General features: G+C 40.3%; 1 protein-coding gene across 4 annotated transcripts in view; it reads left to right on the forward strand.

Moving 5' to 3' along the window:
- The window catches only part of Pde5a (phosphodiesterase 5A), a 192,900-nt gene that overhangs the window by 101,584 nt on the left and 68,740 nt on the right, over positions 1-22,576 (forward strand). For all 4 annotated transcript variants that reach the window (XM_037207047.1, XM_037207046.1, XM_028881454.2 and 1 more), the window contains exons 6-9: positions 4,412-4,549; positions 7,035-7,102; positions 18,381-18,489; positions 19,383-19,470. In XM_037207047.1, the coding sequence (XP_037062942.1) occupies positions 4,412-4,549; positions 7,035-7,102; positions 18,381-18,489; positions 19,383-19,470 (403 nt within the window). The remainder of the gene's footprint in view (positions 1-4,411; positions 4,550-7,034; positions 7,103-18,380; positions 18,490-19,382; positions 19,471-22,576) is intronic.

The following is a 22,576-nucleotide window of genomic DNA, read 5'->3' on the forward strand; positions in this document are numbered from 1 at the left end:
GCTGTGGGTTTGCTCTAAATTTTTTTTATTATGTTATGTCCCTTGTATCCCTAGTCTCATTGATATTTTTATTATGAAGGGATGTTGTATTGTGTAAAAGGCCTTTTCTGCATCAATTGAAATGATCATGTGGTATCTGTCCTTGAGTCCATTTGTGTTGTGGATGACTTTCTTGACTCACAAATGCTGAAACAGTCCTGTATCCCTGAAATAAAGACAACTTTATCATGATGGATAATCTTTTGATGTACTCTTGAATTCAATTTGCAAGTATTTTAATGAGAATTTTTGCATGTATGTTCATAAGGGATATTGACCTATAATTTCCTTTCTCCTCTTTCTTTCTTTCTTTCTTTCTTTCTTTCTTTCTTTCTTTCTTTCTTTCTTTCTTTCTTCCTTCCTTCCTTCCTTCCTTCCTTCCTTCCTTCCTTCCTTCCTTCCTTCCTTTCTTTCTTTCTTTCTCTCTTTCTCTCTTTCTCTCTCTTTCTCTCCCTCCCTCCCTCCCTCCCTCTCTCCCTCCCTCCCTCCCTCCGTCCCTCCCTCCCTCCTCCCTCCCTCCCTCCCTCCCTTCCTTCCTTCCTTCCTTCCTTCCTTCCTTTCTTTCTTTCCTTGGGTCTTACATGGTTTTGGTATCATGGAAATAGTGGCTTTGTAAGAAGAGTTAGGTAATGTTCCTGCAGTTTGCATTTTTCAGAATAATTTGAGGAATGTTGGTGTTAGTTCTTCTTTGATGGTTTGGTAGAATTCTGCTCTGAACTCATCTGGCCCTGGGCTTTTCAGTCAGGAGATTTTAAATTACTGTTTCTATTTCACTTGGGATTATGGGTCTCTTTAAATTATTTATTTCATCTTGATTTAACTTTGGTAGGACATATATATCAAGGAATCCATCCATTTCTCTTAGTTTTTTTCAGTTTGGAATACAGATTTCTATAGTGTATATAGTTTTTATAGTCCTGTGATTCTCTGTTTTTCCTCAGTGTTAGTTGTAATATCCTTTGTCATCTCTAATTTTATTATTTGGGTATATCTCTGTCCTTTGGTATTTGGCTAATGATTGTGAATCTTGTAAATTTTCTCAAAGAATCAACTCTGTTTCATAGATCTTTGTAGAGTTCTGGATTCTACTTCATTGGTTTTTGTCATGAATCGGTTTCTCTTTGGAAACCGATTATTTTTTCTAGTTTTTTTTCTAGAGTTTTCAAGTATGCTTAATGTGAGATTTCTCTCTTAAAAAATATAGGCAGTTAGTGCTGTGAACTTGCCCCTCAGAACTACCTTCTTTGTGTCCCATAGATTTAGGTATGTTGTGTTTTCATTTTCAATTCTATTTCATTTTCATTTCAATTCTAAAAAAGTTTTAAATTTCCTTTTTGATTTCTGCCTTGATCCAATTTTCATTCTGTAGTGAGTTGTTCAGCTTCCACGAGTTTGTAGACTTTCTGCCATTTCTCCTGTTGTCGATACCCAGATTTAATCCATGGGTCAGAGAAGATGCAGGTCATTTGTCTTAGTTACTGTTCTACAGCTGTGAAGAGACACCATGACCTTATAAAACTCTTACAAAAGGAAACATTTAATTAGGGGCTCGCTTACAGTTTCAGAGGGTTAGTCTGTTATAATTATGGCAGGGAGCATGGTGGAAGACAGACAGGCATGCTCCAGGAAAGTAGCTGAGAATAGAACAGGACACCCTGTCCTGTCTGAGGCAGCAGGCAGCAGGCAGCGAGGGAGGGAGGGAGGAAGAAGGCAGGGGAGAAAGAGACTGGGCCTGGCATGGGCTTTTGAAACATCAAAGCCCACTCCCAGTGACACACCTCTTCAGACAAGGCCACCCTTCCTCAATAGGGCCACACCTTCTAATCTTTCCCTAAAAAGTTGACCGACTAGGGACTAGACATCCAAATATATGAGCCCATGGGGGCCATTCTCATTCAATCCAACACAGTGTTATTTCAGTTTGTTTGTATCTGTTGAGACTTAGTTTGTTTTAATGTGTTACCAATTTTGAAGAAAGTTCTGTTGGCAAATGAGAAGAAAGTCTATTTTTAATCGTTTGGTTGGAATGTTCTATAGATGTGTTAGGTATATTTGATCTATGATGCTATTTAAATCCAGAGTTTTTCTGTTTCGTTTGTGTCTCAGTGACCTGTTTATTGGTGCAAATGGGGTACTGAAGTCACCAACTATCATTTGTTAAAGTCAATATATGATTTTTGGTTGTAGTTATGTTTCTTTTATGAACTTGGATACCCTTGTGTTTGGTACATAAAGTTTAGAAATACAATTTCTGTGCCGGGCAGTGGGTGGCACATGCCTTTAATCCTAGCACTTGGGAGGCAGAGCCAGGTGGATCTCTGTGAGTTGAGGCCAGCCTGGTCTACAGAGCAAGATCCAGGACAGGCACCAGAACTACACAGAGAAACTCTACCTCAAAAAACAAACAACAGGGGCTGGAGAGATGGCTCAGAGGTTAAGAACACTGGCTGTTCTTCTAGAGGTCCTGAGTTCAATTCCCAGCACCCACATGGTGGCTGAAAACCATCTGTAATGAGATCTGGCTCCCTCTTCTGGCCTGCAGGGATACATACAAACAGAACACTGTTATACATAATTAATAAATAAATCTTTAAAAAAAACAAACAAACAACAAACAACAACAAAGAAAATGAAAAAAGAGAAATACAATTTCTTTTTTGTGTATTTTTTCTTTAATAAGTTTTTAATGTCCTCCCTTATCTCTTCTGATTAGTATTGGTTTGAAGTCTATTTTCTCAGATAGTAAAATGTCTACACTTGTTTGCTTCATAGTTCTGTTTGCTTGGAAAACCTTTTTCTATCTTTTTACCCTGAGGTGATATCTGACCTTGTTGGTGAGTTGTGGTTTTTGGATGCAATAGAAAGATGAATTTTGTTTTCTAATCCAGTCTGTTAATCTGTATTTTTTATTGGAAAATTAAGACCTTTGACATTAAGAGTTATTAATGTAAAGCTATTAATTCCTATTGTTTTGTTGTTGCACGTGTCTTCTTCGGTACAGTTAACCCCCTCTTCAGAATGAAATTTTCCTTTCAGTATCTTCTGTAGAGCTGGGTTGGTGGACAGAAATTGCTTTTAATCATGAAATGTTTTTCTTTCTTCGTTAATTGTGATTGATAGTTTTGCTGGGTTTAGTAGTGTGGCTGGCGTGTGTGGTCTTTTGGGGTATACTTCTGTCAAGGCATGCTGCCTCTCAGAGTCTCCAGTAAGAGGTCAGGTGTTATTCTAATGGGCCTGACTTTATAGGTGACTTGGTCTTTTTCCTTCAGGTTTGAGTATCTTTTCTTTGTTCTGTATGTTTAGTATTTTGATTATTGTGTGTAGATGAATGGTCTTGTTAAATAAGAAACACAGAGCCAATGCAGAGATGAAAACCCAAGAGGTCAGAGCTAAAAACCTTACCCTTCACTGCTGCTGTCCTCTTCAGCAAGAGACCTACTTCCTGTCTGTTTGTCTTTTTTATACTTTCTATTCTGCCTTCTCATTGGTTGTAAACCCAACCACATGACCTCCTAGTCACTGCCTGTCTGTACAGACCTCTAGGTCTTCTATGGTTGGTATTGAGATTAAAGGCGTGTGTCTCCATGCTGGCTGTATCCTTGAACACACAGAGATCCGCCTAGCTCTGCCTCCCAAGAGCTGGGATTAAAGGCATGTACCACCACTGCCCAGTTTCTGCTATGGCTTGCTATTAGCTCTGACCCCTAGGCAACTTTATTTATTAACATACAAATAAAATCACATTTCAGTACAATTAAAATATCACCATAATTGTGTGTCATAGGGAGTTTTTTGTTTTTTTGTTTTTGTTTTTTTGGTTCTGTATAATTGGTGTTCTATATGTTTCTTTTGCCTTGATAGGCATCTCTTTCTTAAAATTTAGGGACTTTGGATTTTTGTTAAAAATATTTACTGTGCCTTTGACTTATGTTTCTTCTCTTCCCTCTATACCTATTATTTGTAGACTTGTTCTTTTCATAGTGTCCTAGAATTCATGATTCATGGATGTTTTGTGCTTGTTTTTTGTTTGTTTGTTTTGGACTTAATATTTTCTTTCTCTGAGCTATTCATTTTTTTCTACCTTGTCTACAAGACCTGTTATTCTGTCTTCCATGTCTTTTAATCTGTTGGTGAGTCTTACCTCTGAGGTTTTTGTTTAACATCCTGAAGAATTAGGAACTGATTACATTAGCCTAAGTACCTATAATTTTTCTACTATACTGACTATGCTAATGATCTGTGCAGAATTGTATTAGCTCCGCACCCACGGATTTAATGCTGCAGTGGGACCTTGCTCATAAACAACCTTTAACCTGTTGTAACTTTATTTTACACACAACTACATTGTAAGCTGTCACCTTTTCTCGTCTAGGTGTTGCTCGACCTTGCTAGCTTAATTTTCGAAGAGCAGCAGTCATTGGAAGTAATTCTGCAGAAAATAGCTGCCACCATTATCTCCTTCATGCAGGTGCAGAAGTGCACCATATTCATCGTGGATGAGGACTGCTCTGTGAGTACAGCGTGTCACTGCTTTTTGCAAGATGGAAATATTTTCTTGAAAACACTTTCTGCTTTATTTTGCCGTAGAACCACAACTCCAACTGTATATGAATCTTTATGCAAACCCCATACAATGGTGAAGTGTTTTGAAGAGGAGTGGAGGTGAGGGTGTCAATAGCCTTCAATGCCCTTCGCTGACCATGGAGTCTGTGTGCTGCCCCTGCTGGTGGCTGCTCTCTCTTCATGGGGAGACACCTTGTTATTTAGTCAGCAGTGTGCTGGCTAAACCCTTAAGAACTGTGGTACCCCGGTACCAAAACAGATAGACTTCCATTCTGAATGGGTTGAGTACAAAGTTTTCTTTCTTACTAGAAATTATTTAGAAACCAGAAGGTCTAGGTGGGTGGTGAGTGGAACTAAAGGTCTCATAGGTCCTACATCATTTACCAACAGTAGGAAATGACTCACTGGTTTAATTCACAGGTTTCAGTCCATTGATGTATAGCGTTAGGAAGCTTTTTCTGGCGAGAGAGCTGGAGCACTCATAGGGCTGGTTACTTATACTTGAATGCTATGTGGCGTTTCTGCCTTGTGTTTGCCTGAGAGTCAGTCAGAGCACTGGTCTGCCAGTTTTCTTTGTGCAGATTTTATCCCTCCCCACTGTAGGACCCAGTGGAATATTCCTTATGGTGGTGGCTGTTTTTTCCTATAGTCTAAGGTTATTAGGAAAAAGGAATAGTACTGTCACTTGGCTAGGTCAGTTATAATTCATTCATTTCTGGAAGAAGTAGAATAATAAAAGACATTCAGCTATTAAAAATTTTAATTGCTTAGATATTAAGACAATTCATTATCCTTTGATTTATTGTGTGTGTTAGAATGGGTGCATTGATTAGTATAAAATTCTTATTAGTAGTTAGTTTATCAAATAAAAATTCACTGTACCAAAATAATAATCAGCATTTTCACGGAGAGCTACTATTTCATATTTGTATTGTTATAGTTCAACATAAAATGATTACAAAATAGTTGCTAGCTTTTTAAAGTTCAGGTCAGAATTCATTAATTCAGTATGTCAACTTATCATTCTCCTTCGGTGGCCTTCTCTTTAGCGTTGAAGTACAGAAGCATTTCTTTTAAAAAAAAAAAACTAAATCTCGCTTTATTAATACTCAATGGAATTTTTAACAGTTAATATCTATTGAGGTAACAGACGGGTTACATATGGCTAAGAATATACTCTGCTCTCTTTGGAAAACATATATTGCTAAGCTTAGGCAAGAAGTTAGTTGAGATGATATTACAGTTATTTGTGGTTAAAACTCCTTCAACATGAGTGAAATTAAAAATGTAAGCCCTTCAATATGTACTCGGCCCTTCCACTCCCAGATTATGCTTTTACTGCCTTGTGTTTGTGTTTCCTTCCAAATTCTCTTCATTCAGTTGTAAGAGCATCATGGAGCAATATGAATTTTGTTTTGTGATGTAATATAGAACTATTTCCTGATATCACGAAGTCTCCACAATCATCTTATTGCTCTTGTAAAATATTTCGGAATGGTATAGCTCTTTTGGAAAGAATTCTTTGGGCTGGGGAAATAGCTGAGCCAGCAAAGCTCTTACCTTGAAAGCGTAGCGACCTGAGTGTGATATCAGAAGCCACAAAGCTCTGCCAACACGCTGATGCAAGCTTGTAATCCAGTCCTTGGGAGGCAGAGACAGGGGGATCCTTAGAGTCACTCAGTGAGTCAGTCAGTCCAGCCAGCGAGCCAGTCAGTCCAGCCAGTGAGCGCCAGGTTAAAGGAGATTGACAACATTCCAACATTCCTGAGGAGGACACCAGAAGATGTCTTCTGGCCTACACACATTCTCTCTCTCTCTCTCTGTCTCTCTCTGTGTCTGTCTGTCTGTCTGTCTGTCTGTCTCTCTCTCTCCTACACACACACACACACACAAGTTCACATGCATATGAACATATGCACACATGAACACACAAACTGGCGTGTATATATACACTCATGAACACACATGCACATGAATGCACACAGACACACTCGTGATCACACACACTTGCAAACTCACACACTCAAACACACATGCACACATACACACACACTCATGAACATACAAGCACATCAATGCACACACTTGCACATACACACTCATGAACATACATGCACATGAACACACACACACACACACACACACACACGAACACACACGAACATATCCACAAAGAGAAGGCCTGGGATTTACTAGCAGCAGAAGTGTGTGCTCACAATGCTCTCTAAAGTAAAATAAGACATTGTGTGAGCCTTTAATAATAGGAAGTGTCTTTGAGGATGCTGTGAATTTTGTGTTTGGATCCATTTGGTCAAGAATTTGAAGGATGTATTCAAATGTTGGCGTCGTCAGTGTCGCACAGCGTGTGCATGTGTGTCGCGTGCTTTTCACTGCCTTGTCCAATGTCCCAACACTTGCCATTCTGTTTTCAGGATTCCTTCTCTAGTGTGTTCCACATGGAGTGTGAGGAACTAGGAAAATCAGCTGACACTTTAACAAGGTAAAATAACTTCCTCATCTGTCTTTATCACACTATAACGTACTGCTAAATAATTGCCTTGTTACTAAGTTGATTTAAGGTGTGTAAGTGACAGGCTGTTTTCCCCACAAAGATAATTTTGTTTCTCAGAATATTTTTTTTATGTCACTGTGCCAGAGTTTTCCACTGCATTGACCTGAGAATTACTTCTTACAGCAAATAGTGCTTTAATTAGTACAGGCCTTATTCTGTTGTTATTATGAACTCATTCAGTTAAGACCCACAAGTACTGTTCTTCAGTTATATTTTCCTGTTTGCATATATGGAAATACCTTAGATTCCCTGGCAACGCGTTTCTGTAAATCTGTTCTGAGTTGGAATCAGCCACGAGAATATACTGAGTAACAGAAGGATGCCGATGCGGTAATCCTCATCTTAAAAATCTCTGTCCCCGCTCTGGCTAGATCAAACAAAATCTATCCATTCAGTTCTTTCCCATAGTTTCTGAATGCTTGCTCATTTTTCTTTTCATTGCTATTACTGTGAAAAGCACGTGCTGTATTTGTACGATGGAGGATACAGGTGTGGTTATCCCAATCTGGCAAGCGCTTTCTGGAAGATTTTGAAGTGGATTTAGGGCAAACTACTAAATGTTCTTACTCATATTTTTTTCACTCATACAAAAAAAACTATATTGTTCTCTTAAGTGATAGGATATTCTAAAGAATAGCAATTCACTAAGATTAGGTAACAGGATTTCTTAGGCATTTAGCATACTTTTCATTTCTTAAAAGCTATACATATAATTTGATTTTGTGATGCTGTTAACAACTTTGTTGCTTTTATCACTATATATAAATATGAGTAAGTATGCATTCATTATTATGTATAATTGCCTTTATCTCCATAGGACAAAATGAATCATCTGATGCTTGTAAAAACATATAACAAGTTATCTAAACTTACCTTTTAGTGCTTATGCCGCAGCATGTATCTGTATAATTAAATGTCTATGTTGACATTTTAATTTTTATTATAGATTCAACCAGTATCTTCTACTATCTAGAGATAGCTGGATAAACCTAGTGACTTATGTAATAGTGACCTCTGCTGGTAAATGCACATTTTTCAAACAGCAAAAGCAAAGACAGGTTTGATTTCTGTTTGATAAGTTCTCTCTGGAGGCTGAATGGAAGGCCTTTTACCATTTGTAATTATGTACCAATTCTAAGTCATTAATAAAACATTTTGTAAGGGATAACTATGCTAGTGTGATTGTTTGAAAAGAGACAAATCCTAACTGATTTTTGAACTCATATTATGGTAATGGGAACCATTTCCTCTCACTGACTTCCATCAGCCTATCCTTTCAAAGTTAGCCTTTATTCTGATGACGCCGGGAAAGACCATTTATTCACTGGATAAAATTGTGTAAAGTGATTTTTAATTATTATAAGATACCTGCCTTAACTTTATGAAAACTGACTATGTAAGATGTTTAGCAACTTTAACATTTTGAGAAAGTTTTGAGTTGATACTGATACTTACTGTTTACTAGCCAATTATTATACTTCTAGAATTGATTACTGATGATATAGTGATTTGGTACTCTCTATTCCTCAGTATTAAACATTTCAGTAGTTCAGAGTTCATCCACGGGATGAAGTGCCATACAATTTATATTAACAGTTAAATAAATCATTTATAAGCTCTTATCTATTGATTCAGAATTATGGGTCTTGAGGCTAGGGATGCAACCCAGTTGATAAAGTATTTGCCAAGCATGCACAAAACCGTGGGTTTGATCAATAATACTGCGTAAGCCCAGTATGGTTGTACACACATGTAGTCCTAGCATTCCAGAAATGGAGGTGGTAAGGTGGTAGGATCATACAGCCATCCTTAGCTCCATAGAATGTTCAAAGCCAACATGGACTAGAGACCCTGTCTAAAAAAATAAAAGATGAAAATTCATGACTTTTATTTTATATGTTTAAGTACTGTATTGAACAAAGTTTTGAAATATTAGATATCAAAATATAAACAAGTATCCTGGTGAATCCTGTATATCTTCATTAGAATTGTCACATTAATAGGATGAAGTTAGTTTTGGGGAACTGGTTTATCACTGCAGATTCCAGAAGTAGTGTCATTTCCAAATGGTGGGCAGTTTTCTTTCTGTGTTGTGATACAGAGCTCGGGCTGGAGTTTGTGTTAATTCCTTATTTGAAGTAGACATTTTAGTCCTATCATTCCATCTGAGGCATTTATATTTTTTTAAACAAATGTGCCTTTTAATTATGAAATGAGAAACTCATTGAATCATTCCTTTGTATTCATCTTGAATTCTCATATATATATATATATATATATGTATATATTAGCTAGTACTTGTTATTGATTATTAAATTTGGAAATACAAATATAGTTCAACTGAAGAAAAACTCTAATGTCAGGATAACTGGGCATCTAGTGGAGGAATGTAGAATGTAGTGTAGAATGTAGGCTGTATTTAATTTTAGGTTTTGCTACGAACTAACTATTGTGCAACTTACTTAACCCCTGAAGACTCCGTGTCTTCCTCTGTAACGACAGAATTGTAGTAAGGCTTAAAAGAGCCTCATGCATATAAAATTTCCTCAAAAACCTTCTGAGTGTCCTCTGTAACTGCTGTCTCGGGTGGGTGTGGTTTTGGTTTACACCAGCCTGCAGTAATTTCTGTGGACTTCTGAAATTCAGAAAGGCTTGTCTTGCCCGAGTCCTCAGCCGCTGCTTTCTCAGGAATGTTCTCTCATGTAGCTCATCTACTACTCAAATGTTTAAATGTAGGACTCAGCCCAGCTCTTCCAAAAGGAGATACTAAGACTTGTTTAACAAAAGGAGATGCCAAGACCTGTTTAAATGTGTGGCGCTTACTAGGGAGCACACTCTGGAAAAATATAAGGGAGAATGATGTCGGGGAGGCTAATGCAGAGTCACCAGGCCAGCACGATTGTCTGTTCCAGTCTGTGGTCTGTGGTGTGGGGAAAGAATGAAGGAAAGTTGTGTGCTCATGTCTTAGCTGCGAAGCCTAAGGAAAGCCGAGCGAGGCTGTTGGGGACCCTTCTGGCTGAAGTTTCTTGGCTGTAGAATCATGGGTCTCAGAAGAACAGTCTTGATTTAGTGCCCTGGTGGGATCAGTCTGGGAACAGCCCTGGGAGGCATGGCCTCAAAAGTGGGCTCTAGAGATCAGCAACTGAGACATCAGCCACATGCACTTCCTACAGCTTAATCTCTAAGGCATTTTTCAAGGCCACCACGATATTGCTGTTATATAAAGAATGACGTCCACGCTCGTTGTATTACACTTTGAAAGCCTTTGCTATCTATTCTATCTAGCCAAGCATTTTTGGCCAGAACCACCCACTTTATTATTATTTTTTTTCCAGAACATTTACTTTTCACTAAGACTTTCCCAGAGGACATAATGAACCGTGTCACCACCCCTGTCCCCCACGAAAGGTTAGCATAGTCACTGCTCTAAAGCAGATCCAAACAGTTTCAAGGACAGAAATCAACCTTAATTGTCAAAGAACACTTCCTGTCTGAATCATCATAAAAACGTGTAGGTAAAAAGAAAGAAGAGGAGCAAAGGGGCCGAACAGGACAGCTGAGATCTCCCAGATTGTCGATAAAATTAAGCAGCTGACCAATATCATATGTGATGGAGGGACTGGTGGAATTCATTCTCTTCAGATGTTCTTCATACATTTTACAAAGACCTTCCACGCACTCATTCACACACAGACTCATAGTCAGTGTAAATCCTCCTTCTGGCCTCTTGGTAGGCTGTACCAGCAAAACGGCGTAAGATGTGTGCCAAACACTTTGTTGTAGCTGCCGCTAACACCGCCTGTCTCCGCACACGAGCTCAGCCGCCCACTTTATGCTTGATAATCTGCAGCTGTTTAGTGTTTCTCAAATGTATGTAGAACTTACTCATTTCATCAGTGTGTTTTATCATGTTGTCCTTTTCTTTTTTTGCCTATTTTCCTACCCTACCTTTCTTTCTTTATTTCTTTTTCCCTCCTTAAGGCTTGACTAGCTTTGTAAGTGTTTCTGTAATGCCATTTCTTTCCTAAGCTGACCCATTTGGGGACTATCTGTCCATCTTCTCCACATGTGGTGTTTGCACCGTCACTGGTAGTATTTAGGAGGGTTTGTTGTGAATCATGAACATACCAAATGAAAAAAAAAACTTAAACAAGAATGCAAAATGGTGTTCTCTGTATATGACAGGGAAGCTGTACCCTTGATCACGACAGCATGGTCACCTAAATAAGACCTGCATAATAATAACACCAGCTGACAGGCCAGCACGGGTGGGGAGAATCTCCGAAAGTCCCACCCCTAGGTGACCTAGGTGACAGGCAATTAATGGCTGCTCAGAAAGGGAGAATCACTCTTCTCCAGGGATCAGCCCCCTGATAGGTTATCCAATCCCAAGTGGTGAGTCCTAAACACATACACATAGGAGCAATGCTAAGCGAACTCAGCAGGTTGTATTTATATACATATATGTGTATATGTAGCAACAAATATTAAAGACGAAGTCATGGATTTGAGAGTAGGTGTGTGTGTGTCGGGGAGGGGGGCACAGGAGAAGTTAGACAGGAAGGGAGGGGCTAGAAATGATGTGATACAGTACCTATGTAGGAAATTCTCAAAAAATTTAAAAAGAGTGTAATCTTATTACTCTCTCCTGGGTATGCTCAGAGGTAGGCAGGTCAAAGCTGACATTGTACTTGGGGCAGAAAGATCTCAGAGGCCTTCTACCTCACAGCCCTTGAGAGTATTCTGTCCATTTGGCAGCAAAGATGGCACCCTACCCGTCACGCCCATGTCTTAAATAGGAGACCAAAAGGGCAAAACACATTCATCAGTGTTCTAGAAGTTGTTCCACATAAGCATCTGCCGTGCTATTTACTGGGTGTTATTCCTATGGTAACACTGACTCTCGAGGTGGTGGAGTAATGAAGCCTTTATTCTGGGTAGCTCTGTGTCCATGCAAAGAGGAGTTAATTTGGGGGCAGCTGGCACTATCTATATTGGACGCTGCCCCAACAGGATATGCATCTAAAACTCTATCGCTCTATTAGAACTCCCTGCCGGATTCTAAGTTCCTCACTACAGTGACTGACCTGTGTAAGTTTGTTTGTCTTCCACATAGTATTTAGACTGCCTTTCGGGGAACAGGTGTTCAAGCTCTATTCATTGAGCGGAGGAAGCAATTTATCAGCCTCTTTATGAAGTAGGAAATGATTATGGTGTTATGTGACTTCAGGAGAACTCATGCTTCTGCATCAGCTCCTATTCTTGAGTTACAGCGCTGGCAAGTTTCTTGGGCATTTTGGGTTGCCTCTGAGTCCTGTTGTCAACCGAATGACGATGATAATGGTGAGAATACTATAGTCATTGCTGTTTTTATTATTAGTCCACGGAGTCTCATACGAAGGCATCCTCTCCAGTGGTCCTCCTCCTTCTGATAGCAACCTCTTTATTTTTCCTGTCTTTATTATGGCTTCTTCTTGTTTTTGTTTCTCTAGGCTATTGTTTGTAACAAATACTTGTAGTTTTAAGTATTGTTTTATTAGCCTCAAACCTACACTTACAACCTGTCCTTGAATGTCATACAGATAACGCATGAAGTCAGACCCAGGAGGTCTGTTATGCAAGGCAATCTGCATGCCTTCAAGGTCAAGCTGAAAGTTCATCTCGTTTGCCTTTTCCTTTGCTACGTTTGTAATTTCCTTTTCATTCTTTTTCATTTATACATAATACTTTTGAGTGCATAGAGCTCTAATTGACCTTATTACAATTAAGTTAGAATACATAAGACAGAAAGAGAATACTGAGTCATTGTGGATTGCCATATGACATCACTGTCCCAAGATATAGCTTGGCTATAAAGGACACTAGTGCCGAGTCCAGACTGACCCTCGGACTGTCCTTGGTATAGGGGAGTGTGGATTGAGAAATAATTGATATGAAAAATAGAGATGTAGACAAAGAAAAAGACAGAGACACAGAATAGCACCAGGAAGGCTCTGAGTCAATACCATAGTCACCCCGAGTTTATTTCTCATGGGCTTTTTATACACCAGCAAGGGGAGAGGCAAAAGACCAACCCCTCTCAAGGACACAAAGGTTCAAGGTACAAAAGTACAGACAAGTGTGAACACTTCCTTAATTCTCAAAACATCTAGTAGTCATGCCTTCGGCAAAACAACCTGTAATTAGGCCTTCAAGTATAAGACACCTGGCAACCACACCTGTGGCCAAAACATCCTACTATGTAGCCAAAATAAGCTCAGGCTCTCCGACCTTGAGTCAAGATGGAATAAGACCACATTATGGAGTCTCTGTGGGCTCCTACACAGTACACAGGCCAGGCATCGTATTGGAACTTTGAAAACTTAGAACCAGAAAAGTTCCTTCCCTAATGCATATATTTCTTTACTGCTAATTATAATTGTTCTTTATTCTTCAGAATTTCATACATATATACAATTAAGTATGATCCCACCCCCCATTTCCGTCCTCCAGTTCTTCCATAATCCCCAAAAATGTCCTCCTCCCAATTTCATGCTGTTTTCAATAACTCACTAAGTCCAGTTTGTGTTACCCATATGTGCGTGGGTGTAAGGCCGTTCACTGGCTCATGGGAAAGCTTCAGGGGGAGCACCACCCGAGAAGAGTGGTTCCCTCTCCCAACCACTGTCAACGGCCAAAGCTCTCAGTAAGGAGTGGAGTCTCGAGAGCATCTCCTCCTATGTCTGAATCTTGGCTGGCTGGGTTTGTGCGGTTCTAGAGCAGGTAACCACAGCTGCTCTGAGACAGTGATTATAATAGCTATGTGACATCCAGCCAGCGTTTCCCTGAAGTCTTCCCCACCTTCCAGAGCTTACTTTCTTTCCATATCCTCTTCCAGGACTTTGCCTGAGCCTTGGTGGGGAGGGGTGAGTGACAAAGATGTCTCACAGGGGCTGAGCACTCAGCCTCCTCCTCTTAGCACTTGGACTAATTATACATTGATTGCTGCTGTCATCATTAGGGTTTCTATTGCTGTGAGAGCTCACCAGAAGAAGTAGAAAAGCACAAGTCTTTTGGAACTTCAAAGCCCCCCCCCCCAGTGACACATCTGTTCCAACAATGCCACACCTCCTAATCCAGTGGTTCTCAATCTTCCTAATGAGGTGACCCTTTAATACAGTCCCTCAGTATCCTTATGAATACTATTTCATAATTGTAATTTTGCTACAGTTATAAATGCCAGTGTAAATATCTTATATGTGACTCCTGTGAAAGGGTCATTCGACCCCCAAAGGGGTCACAACTCACAGGTTGAGAACCACTGTCCTAATCCTTCCCAAACAGTTCAACCAACTGACCAAGTATTCAACAGGTGAGCCTATTTGGGCCATTTTCATTCAAAACACCACAGCTGCTCACTGCATAAAAAGACCTCCGATGAAGACACAGAGCAGCCTAGGTCTACGGGCAGGAACATAAATATTCAGGGGGCAATTGGACAACTTGATCATTGGAGAAAACAGCAGCAGGGACCCAGAGAGATGGCTCAGAGGCTAAGAGCACTGACTGCTCTTCCTCCTAAGGACACGGGTTCAATTCCCAGCACCCACATGGCAGCTCACAACCATCTGTAACTGCATTTCCACGGGATCTGATGCCCTCACACAGACATATATGCAGGCAAAACACCAATGAGCAAAAAATAAAAATAAATTAAAAAAAAAACAAGAGAACAACAGTAGCAGTTTCTTCCCTCAGGCCCATAGCCTTCCTCACTGTGGGCTTTTGACCAGGATTACAGTACTAGGCATGAAAACCCCTCCCGTGGAGCAGGCCTCAGATGCCACCAGAAATCAGGTCGTTACCCCCATAATAACCCTGGGTCTGTAGCAGCAGTGGGCATATCTTTCCTGAAGGTCAGAGTTGCAGCATGCAGCGTCCAGCTCTGGGTAGAAGCAGAGTCTTCTCTCCCCCAGCAGCCTGCACAGCACCTTCTGACACTGTGAAAGCTACCCAGCTGGGATGAAGAGGCCTTCTCGGCCACAGATTGATTCCTCTGTGTCCTGCAGCCAAAGTATATGGCGTCTTCAGCAGTACGGTTTTACTATGCAGTTATGATGGCTTGTTTTGGAGACCTCTGGGGACTCCCTGGCCAATAACTCTTTTCTTTCTTTTTTTTTTTTTTAAGATTCTTTTTTTAATTTTAATTTTTTATAATTTCTTTTATTTTTTTGAGATTTTAATATAATTATGTCATGTTCCCCTTCACTTCCCTCACTCCAAACCTTCTCATATCACTTCCCCCATCTCTTTTAAATTCACGGCCTCTATTTCTGCTGTTGTGCGCATGTGTGAGCATAGTGTATGTGCGTATGTGTGTGTGTGTGTGTGTGTGTGTTACTAAACACAGAAATACAATCTGCTTTGTAGTCTGTATAATGCTGCTTGTATATAACTGTTTTCAAGGCTCACTATTTGTTTGGTATTGGATAACTGATTTGTCCAATTGTGCTCTTCCCTGGGGAAGACTATTCTTCCCCTCTCACCATTCCATAGTTGCCTATAGATTTTTTTTGTGTAGGACTGAGGCATTGTGAGCTTTCCCCCATCCACATTAACATGTCTGTTGGCGTCAGCCTTGTTCAGCTCATGTTTAGGCAGTTATGTCGGTGAGACTTTATGGGTGCAGCTTCTGAAATTCCTAGGAGACACAATCTCCAGCCAATTCCCTGATCCACAGGCTCTTAGAATCTTTACACCCCTCTCCCACAGGGATCCCCAGGCCTTAGGTGCAGAAGTTGTGTTATAGATGGATCAGTTGAAACCCGGCTCCACAACTCTGCAATTTGATTGATTGTGGTTTTCTGGAATGGTCTCCATCTGTTGCAGAAAGTTTCATGAGGGGTTAGAACAACATTTATCTATGGGTACAAGGACAAATGTTTAGGATGTAGTTAGCAATTATGCTGATTTCGTACAGCAGTGGCTGTAGATTCTCCTCCAAGATCCATGGTGTCACTAGCCCTGTGCTGTTGGCTTGGTTTCCAGTACCAGGCCTGAGTTCCCTCTTGTTGAGTGGGTCTTAAATCCAATTGGAGAGCTGTTGAGTACCATTGAGGTCTTCATTCTGCTACTATACCCTTAGGATTATCCTGCCATGCTGCTCATTGTTGTGGTTCATAGGCGTCATAGCTGAGTAGGATTGCTGGTTGCTTCCCTCCTTTGGAATCTTGCATGGTACCTTCCGGAACCATGAAATCTACTTCTCAGGGAGGGGACTTTTGTTAATAAATAACTTAGGGAGATATGTCATGCCTAAGGCATATATTCATTTTTAAATATCACCTACTACTTTTCCATTTCTTCAGTTAGTAATACTATAATTAAAATAGGCATATTAGATAGAAAAACACACACACATACAACAAGAGGAAGTATAGGTGGAGTTTTCCTATCCCAACTACCTGTTCTCAAATAACTGGTAGCCACTTCCCAAATAACTGACTTGGAGACTTAATATAAATTATAAATGCTCAGCAGATAGCTCATGCTTGTTACTACCTAACTCTTACATTTAAATTAACACATATTTATTATCTATGCTTTGCCATGTGGCTCATGGCTTGTTTTCTACATGTCCTGCTTCCTCAGTGGCTGGCTAGCATCTCCCTTGACTTTACCCTTCTTCTCCCAGCATTCTCAGTTTGGTTGTCCTGTCTATACTTTCTGCCTGGCTACCGGCCGGTCAGTTCTTTATTAACCAATGAGAGTAATATATATTCACAGTGTACAGAAGGATTATTCCACAGCATAAAGTTAAAACCTTCCTTTTTAATTAGACCAAAAGGGGGAAATGCTTTGGAATAATCCATCTGTACACTGTGTGAATATATGTTGCTGTGATTTGTTTAATAAACAAACTGACTGGCCAATAGCTGAACAGAATAAAGTTAGGCAGGACAGCTAGACTAGGAGGATGCTGGAAGGAAGAAGGGTGGAGTCTGGAGTTGCCAGCCAGACCAGAAGGAGCAAGGAATGAACATGCCATGCTAATAAAGGCATGACAGAGCGTAAATAAGAAATGTGGTTTAACTTAAAATGTAAGAGCTAGTTAGTAACAAGTCTGAAGTACTGGCCAAGCATTTGTAATTAATATTAAGCCTCAGAATGATTATTTGAGAATGACTGCAGGACAGAAGATACGAGGAAGATACAACTAGAGAGACCCACTAAAATTCTTTTAGGGCTTCTTGATATTTCCTTTCATTTTAATTTTTATAAAAGATTGTCTTATTGAGATAGGTGTTCACAAAATAATGATCAAGGAAGTACAAGTACTACACCTTAGACATTCTGTGATCAGATAAAATAAAACATGGAGTGAGAGAATCAATAGAAATTTTACAGTAAATGATACAAAAAATAAACATGATCATTTACATTGTTGCATGATGAGAATCACTTATCTGAAATGCTTGGGCCAGGCATCTTTCTGATTTGAAATTTTTTTAGATACTGGAATATTTGTGTATACATAATGAGACAGCTTGGCATGTAAGTCTAAACAGGAAGTCCACTTGTTCCATGCACATAGCCTGGAGGTAATTTATACACTATTTTCAATGTGCCTACCTATCAACTTCAAGTAGTCACATGGTGTCAGGTATGGAATTCTATGCCAGTGGTCTCCTATCAGTGTTAACAACATTTTGGATTTGAGAGCTTTTCAGATGGTTGTACTGAACGTTTTTAAGTTCCAGATGTTTGATTTGTGATTGGATGACGAGAGACATTCTTAGATCTTGTTCTAGACTAGTGGTTCTCAACCTTCCCAATGCTGCGACCCTTTAATGCAGTTTTACATGTTGTGGTGACCCCCAACCATAAAATTATTTCGTTGCTATTTCATAGCTGTAAATTTGCTACTGTTATGAATTGTAATGGAGATATATGATATGCAGGATATCTGATATGTCACCCCTGGAGGGGTCACTATCCACAGGTTGAGAACTGCTCTTCTAGACAGTCCACACTGTGTGGGTGTTTGTTGTAGCAGACTGTTTAGATTGGGGAAATGACTGAGCTCTAATCATCTAACACACTTTCAGATTAAGAGGTGGATTTCCCCCTGTCCCAGCCTCTGGTTCCTCCCCTCCCCATTTGTTTAGTCCTGTGTGTGCATGTTTTCCCACTGCATAGAAGGAACTCACATCTGTTATTTCTGCAGGGAGCATGATGCAAACAAAATCAATTACATGTATGCTCAGTATGTCAAAAACACGATGGAGCCACTTAATATCCCTGATGTCGCTAAGGACAAAAGATTTCCCTGGACAGTAAGTAACCTAATTTTAGACCTGATGCACACAGGCTGTTTTCCCTTCAGACCCACACCTACAGCTGCTCCGTGTCTGAAGGACTGGGCTGGAAACTGACTGTTTAAGGATGATCTCTGTTTTTCCTGCTCGAGGGAGGGATGGAGAAGGAGCTCTGAACTCGCTGGGGAAGCTGGGCTGTGTGCTTTTTCTCTGCTCTTTGTGTAGTAACAAATCAGCACCTACAAGTTGAGGTGATTTAACACCGTGGCATCGGTGGCTTTCCTCAGATGGGTTTTCTGACTTCATCTGTGAACATTAGGATCCCCATGGTTTGGAGGAACCTGAGTGGCCGTCTCCCTAGTGAGCTGCTCCTTGGCTCTCCATTTGCCTCAACAGCGGAGTTACAAAGACGTGTTCTTCAGACCGTCAACACTTTGGATTCCAGTGTTTTCTTCAGTCTCTCAAACACACTAGCCTGGGACACAGCTGCCTTGGTTCGCTTGCCTGCACACGTAGGACAGCTTTTTCAAATCTTAGAAGTGGAGGCTTCAGGGACGGTGGCATTATTAAGCAGGCCAGTATTGTAGTGTGTTGTTGCCAGGCTTTTGGATTCTGCTTCCTTGTTAAACTGAGACCTCTACCTCACCAGGATAGCGGGCACTGAATAAATATTTGACTTACTATTTCTATAAACTCCTTGGAAAGCTTAAATGGGATAATGGAGATTTGGTGTATTATTCTAATAAAGACTGACTATATCGCCCTTATTATGCAAACCTCATAATTTGTTTCCTGTAGCTAATACAAGATGAGTGTGTGAATTATTTCACAGGTGCCGTGCAGTTAATGTGATGTTTGTGGGGCGGATCATTTCTGTTGTTCTAGCAGTTCTTGCTTTTGTTTTTCTTTAGAATGAAAACACGGGCAGTGTAAACACGCAGCACACTGGAAGTTTGCTTTGCACACCTATAAAAAATGGGAAGAAGAACAAAGTCATAGGTAAGATCTGCCCATTGGCTTAACACCCTGCATGTGTTTATGGAAAAAGTATTCCCTGCTACTTTCAAGTGTGAATTGTGCATTAAAGAATAAAATGTCTGAGAAAAGAGAGAATACAGAAGTATAAGTTAAAATTTATGATGATAAATTCCACTACATGTGTCAAACATTTTATTAGTGATACAGTATTTTTTTCAGTCATTGAAATCCAGTTTTGGGGTTTTTTGTTTGTTTGTTTGTTTATTTTGTTTTTTGAAACAGTGTTTCTCTGTGCAGCTGTGTTCTCCTGGAACTCACTCTGTAGACCAGGCTGGCCTCGAACTCACAGAGATCCACCTGCCTCTGCCAACCTAGTGTTTGGACTAAAGGCATGCGCCACCACCGCCTTGCTCAGAATCCAGTTTTCTCTGAGGTTTCTGTTTAAGAAGGGGGGCTGAAGCCAGTAGAGCAGACTGGCAGAACAGCTCCGTGGGAAAGGTGCCTGCCATCGGGCCTGACTTCTTTTCCCAGGACCCACACGGTAGAAGGAGAAAACCGACTCCGGAACATTTTTTTCCAACCTCCACATCCCCAATGTGACACACTTGCACACCCACACAGGGGTGTACACACTCACATACACATACAAATGAAAAAATGTTAAAAGTTTGTACACTGAGAGGCATCCACTGGCAATGTGTGTTTAGTCTTATTTCCTAATTTGTGACTTCTCAAATATGTAGTTGAAATTATAGGTTGTATTAACTTGTTTATTTATTCAATCAGTGTTTATTGAGCACTCATGTAGTCCTTGGCATAAATCTGTGAGCAAAGCAGAAATCCTTGCCCTAGGGTCTTACATTTGTATACAAAGGCTAAAGATTAAATGACCACCTCTACTATAGAATGGTCCAAAAATTCTTTCCCCAGACAAGGGAACGTGTTCCTTGTTACTGGTGTGTTTACTTCTTGGTGTCACAGGCTTCATTAAGAGCAGGGCAAACACTGCCGGGCATCGATGGCATATCACTGTAGTCCTAGCACTCAGGAGGCAGAGGCAGGTAAATTTCTGAATCTGAGGCCAGCCAGAGCTACATAGTGAAACTCTGTCTTTAGAAAGAAAGAGGCAGACAAAAAGTGTGTTATTTTGTATTCTAGTTATCTGTGGTTAACACAGAGAAAGCAGCCTGAACTAATAGCATGCTTCCAAGATAGTGGAAATAAAGGAAATATGACTGACTTCTAAAGATTAAAATTTAGAACTAAAACTTAATGGAACAATACTTATGTATAAATTTACCTTTAAAAACCCGAACAGCTTTCAGGTTGCAAGAAAAAGAAGTATTATAATTTAATATGGCAGTAGGTGTGTGTGTGTGTGTGTGTGTGTGTGTGTGTGTGTGTGTGTTACAAATGTTGAAAGTGCGTATCCAAACTGGGTACAACTCCGATTCCTCTACTAGGAGGCCATTGAACTTTCTGTGAGCTGCCTTCTTTTGTTCTGATCCCAAGCCCACTAATGTGATTTCTGTTATTTGATTTTCTTTCTATCAGAGTTGCTCTGCAGGTTCACATGTTCATGTTCTGAAGACACATCTGTTTCTTGTCCATTTGGTCTTATTCACCAGGCTTGTCTTCGCCTGTCACCAGCACACCGCTGTGGGTCCTGCACCTACACGGCTCACCTCAGACCCTATAATAACACTCTAGAAACTTGTAGGCCACCCCTCGCTGTGCTGCGGCTTCAGCAGTACCCCTCTGGGCTCAGACCAAAAGATCAGAGGCCAGTGAACATGTAAACACATCTGTAAACATTATCACCAACTGATCTCTCAGATAAGCAAAAAATGTTACGTTATAAAATTTTACTTCCTAGGAGAGGAATTTACATTATGTTTTACTTAAAAAAAAATAACAAAACACTTTTCATGTAAGTGTAAGTAACTGTGAGAAGCTGCCTCTGAGAAGGTGAAATTGAGTCCCCTCAATATATCATTTACTAGTCAGTTGTCATAAGAAGGAAGGAAGACCTGCAGATGGTTCCAGAGTCACAGCATAGCTTTATCTTAACAATGCCTCTTTGAAATAATCGGTGGGAATGGGGGGGGAGAGGGGGGCTGGCTGAGGGTGGGAGGGGTCTGGCCCTTCCTGCACTCTAAGCAAAGCTCGTTAGGGAGCACAGGCCTGGGAAAGGGATTCATAAACCCTGTGCTTCACTCTCACGTAAATGATTTGGAGTACTCGATAACGTTGTAGATCTGTCAGAACCCACTTTTTGATCTTGTCCGTGTTTCAGAAAAGTGAGAAAAAAAATGTAAACTAAGAATGGGAAGAATCAAGTTGAGCGTGGTGGCATACGACATGTGGATCTCTGTGAGTGTGAGGCCAATATAGTGAGTGCCAGGACAGCTGGGGCTGCCTGATAGAGACTCGGTCTCAAAAAATAAAAATCAAATCAAACAAGAAGAGAATAGGAATAATCGGGCTTGTTAGGACAAATGCTTTTTCCTACTGAGTAGCTGAACCAAAAGCCAGTAAATGTCTTTGAAAAGAGAAAATTCTGTTTAAAATGGTTTCTGTGTGAGTTTGTGGAACAAAGTAAGGTGCTGGAGTTAATTGTAAGTGTGAGATGGACATTTCCCAGTGTACCCCGTTGTTTTATAAGTGTGACAGAGCTGGGAGAATTCTGCACATACTTAGATATCCACAGGTTCCGTGTGGAAAAGATCATGGCTGTGCATTCCTCGCCTTGCATGTCACAGACCAGATCCCAGTATGAAATTCCAATAGGGAGTCCCCACAGAGCTCCACATGCAGAAAACCAGGCCACCCCACGTGTTCTTCTGCAGTCTTCCTTCTTCCTCTTCATTTATCTTCATTACTGACGTTCCGATGAAATTATAAACATTAGACCAGTTCAGAGCCTGCTGCATCGTCAGCTTTATTCCCCGAAGTATTATTTTCTATCAACAAATGTTTTTGTAGGCTCTGCCTGATACAGAATGTTTCCACCACTGTCCAGGAAAAAAAATGTGTCTCATTCAGCATTCACTCATTTTAGCCAGCTGTTCGCCCCGTAGATAAAGAAAGCTAAATGTGCCCTTTTCTCCGTATAGTATTTCCAGAA

Source organism: Peromyscus leucopus, chromosome 6 (genome assembly GCF_004664715.2).
Source record: "Peromyscus leucopus breed LL Stock chromosome 6, UCI_PerLeu_2.1, whole genome shotgun sequence".
NCBI lineage: Eukaryota > Metazoa > Chordata > Mammalia > Rodentia > Cricetidae > Peromyscus > Peromyscus leucopus.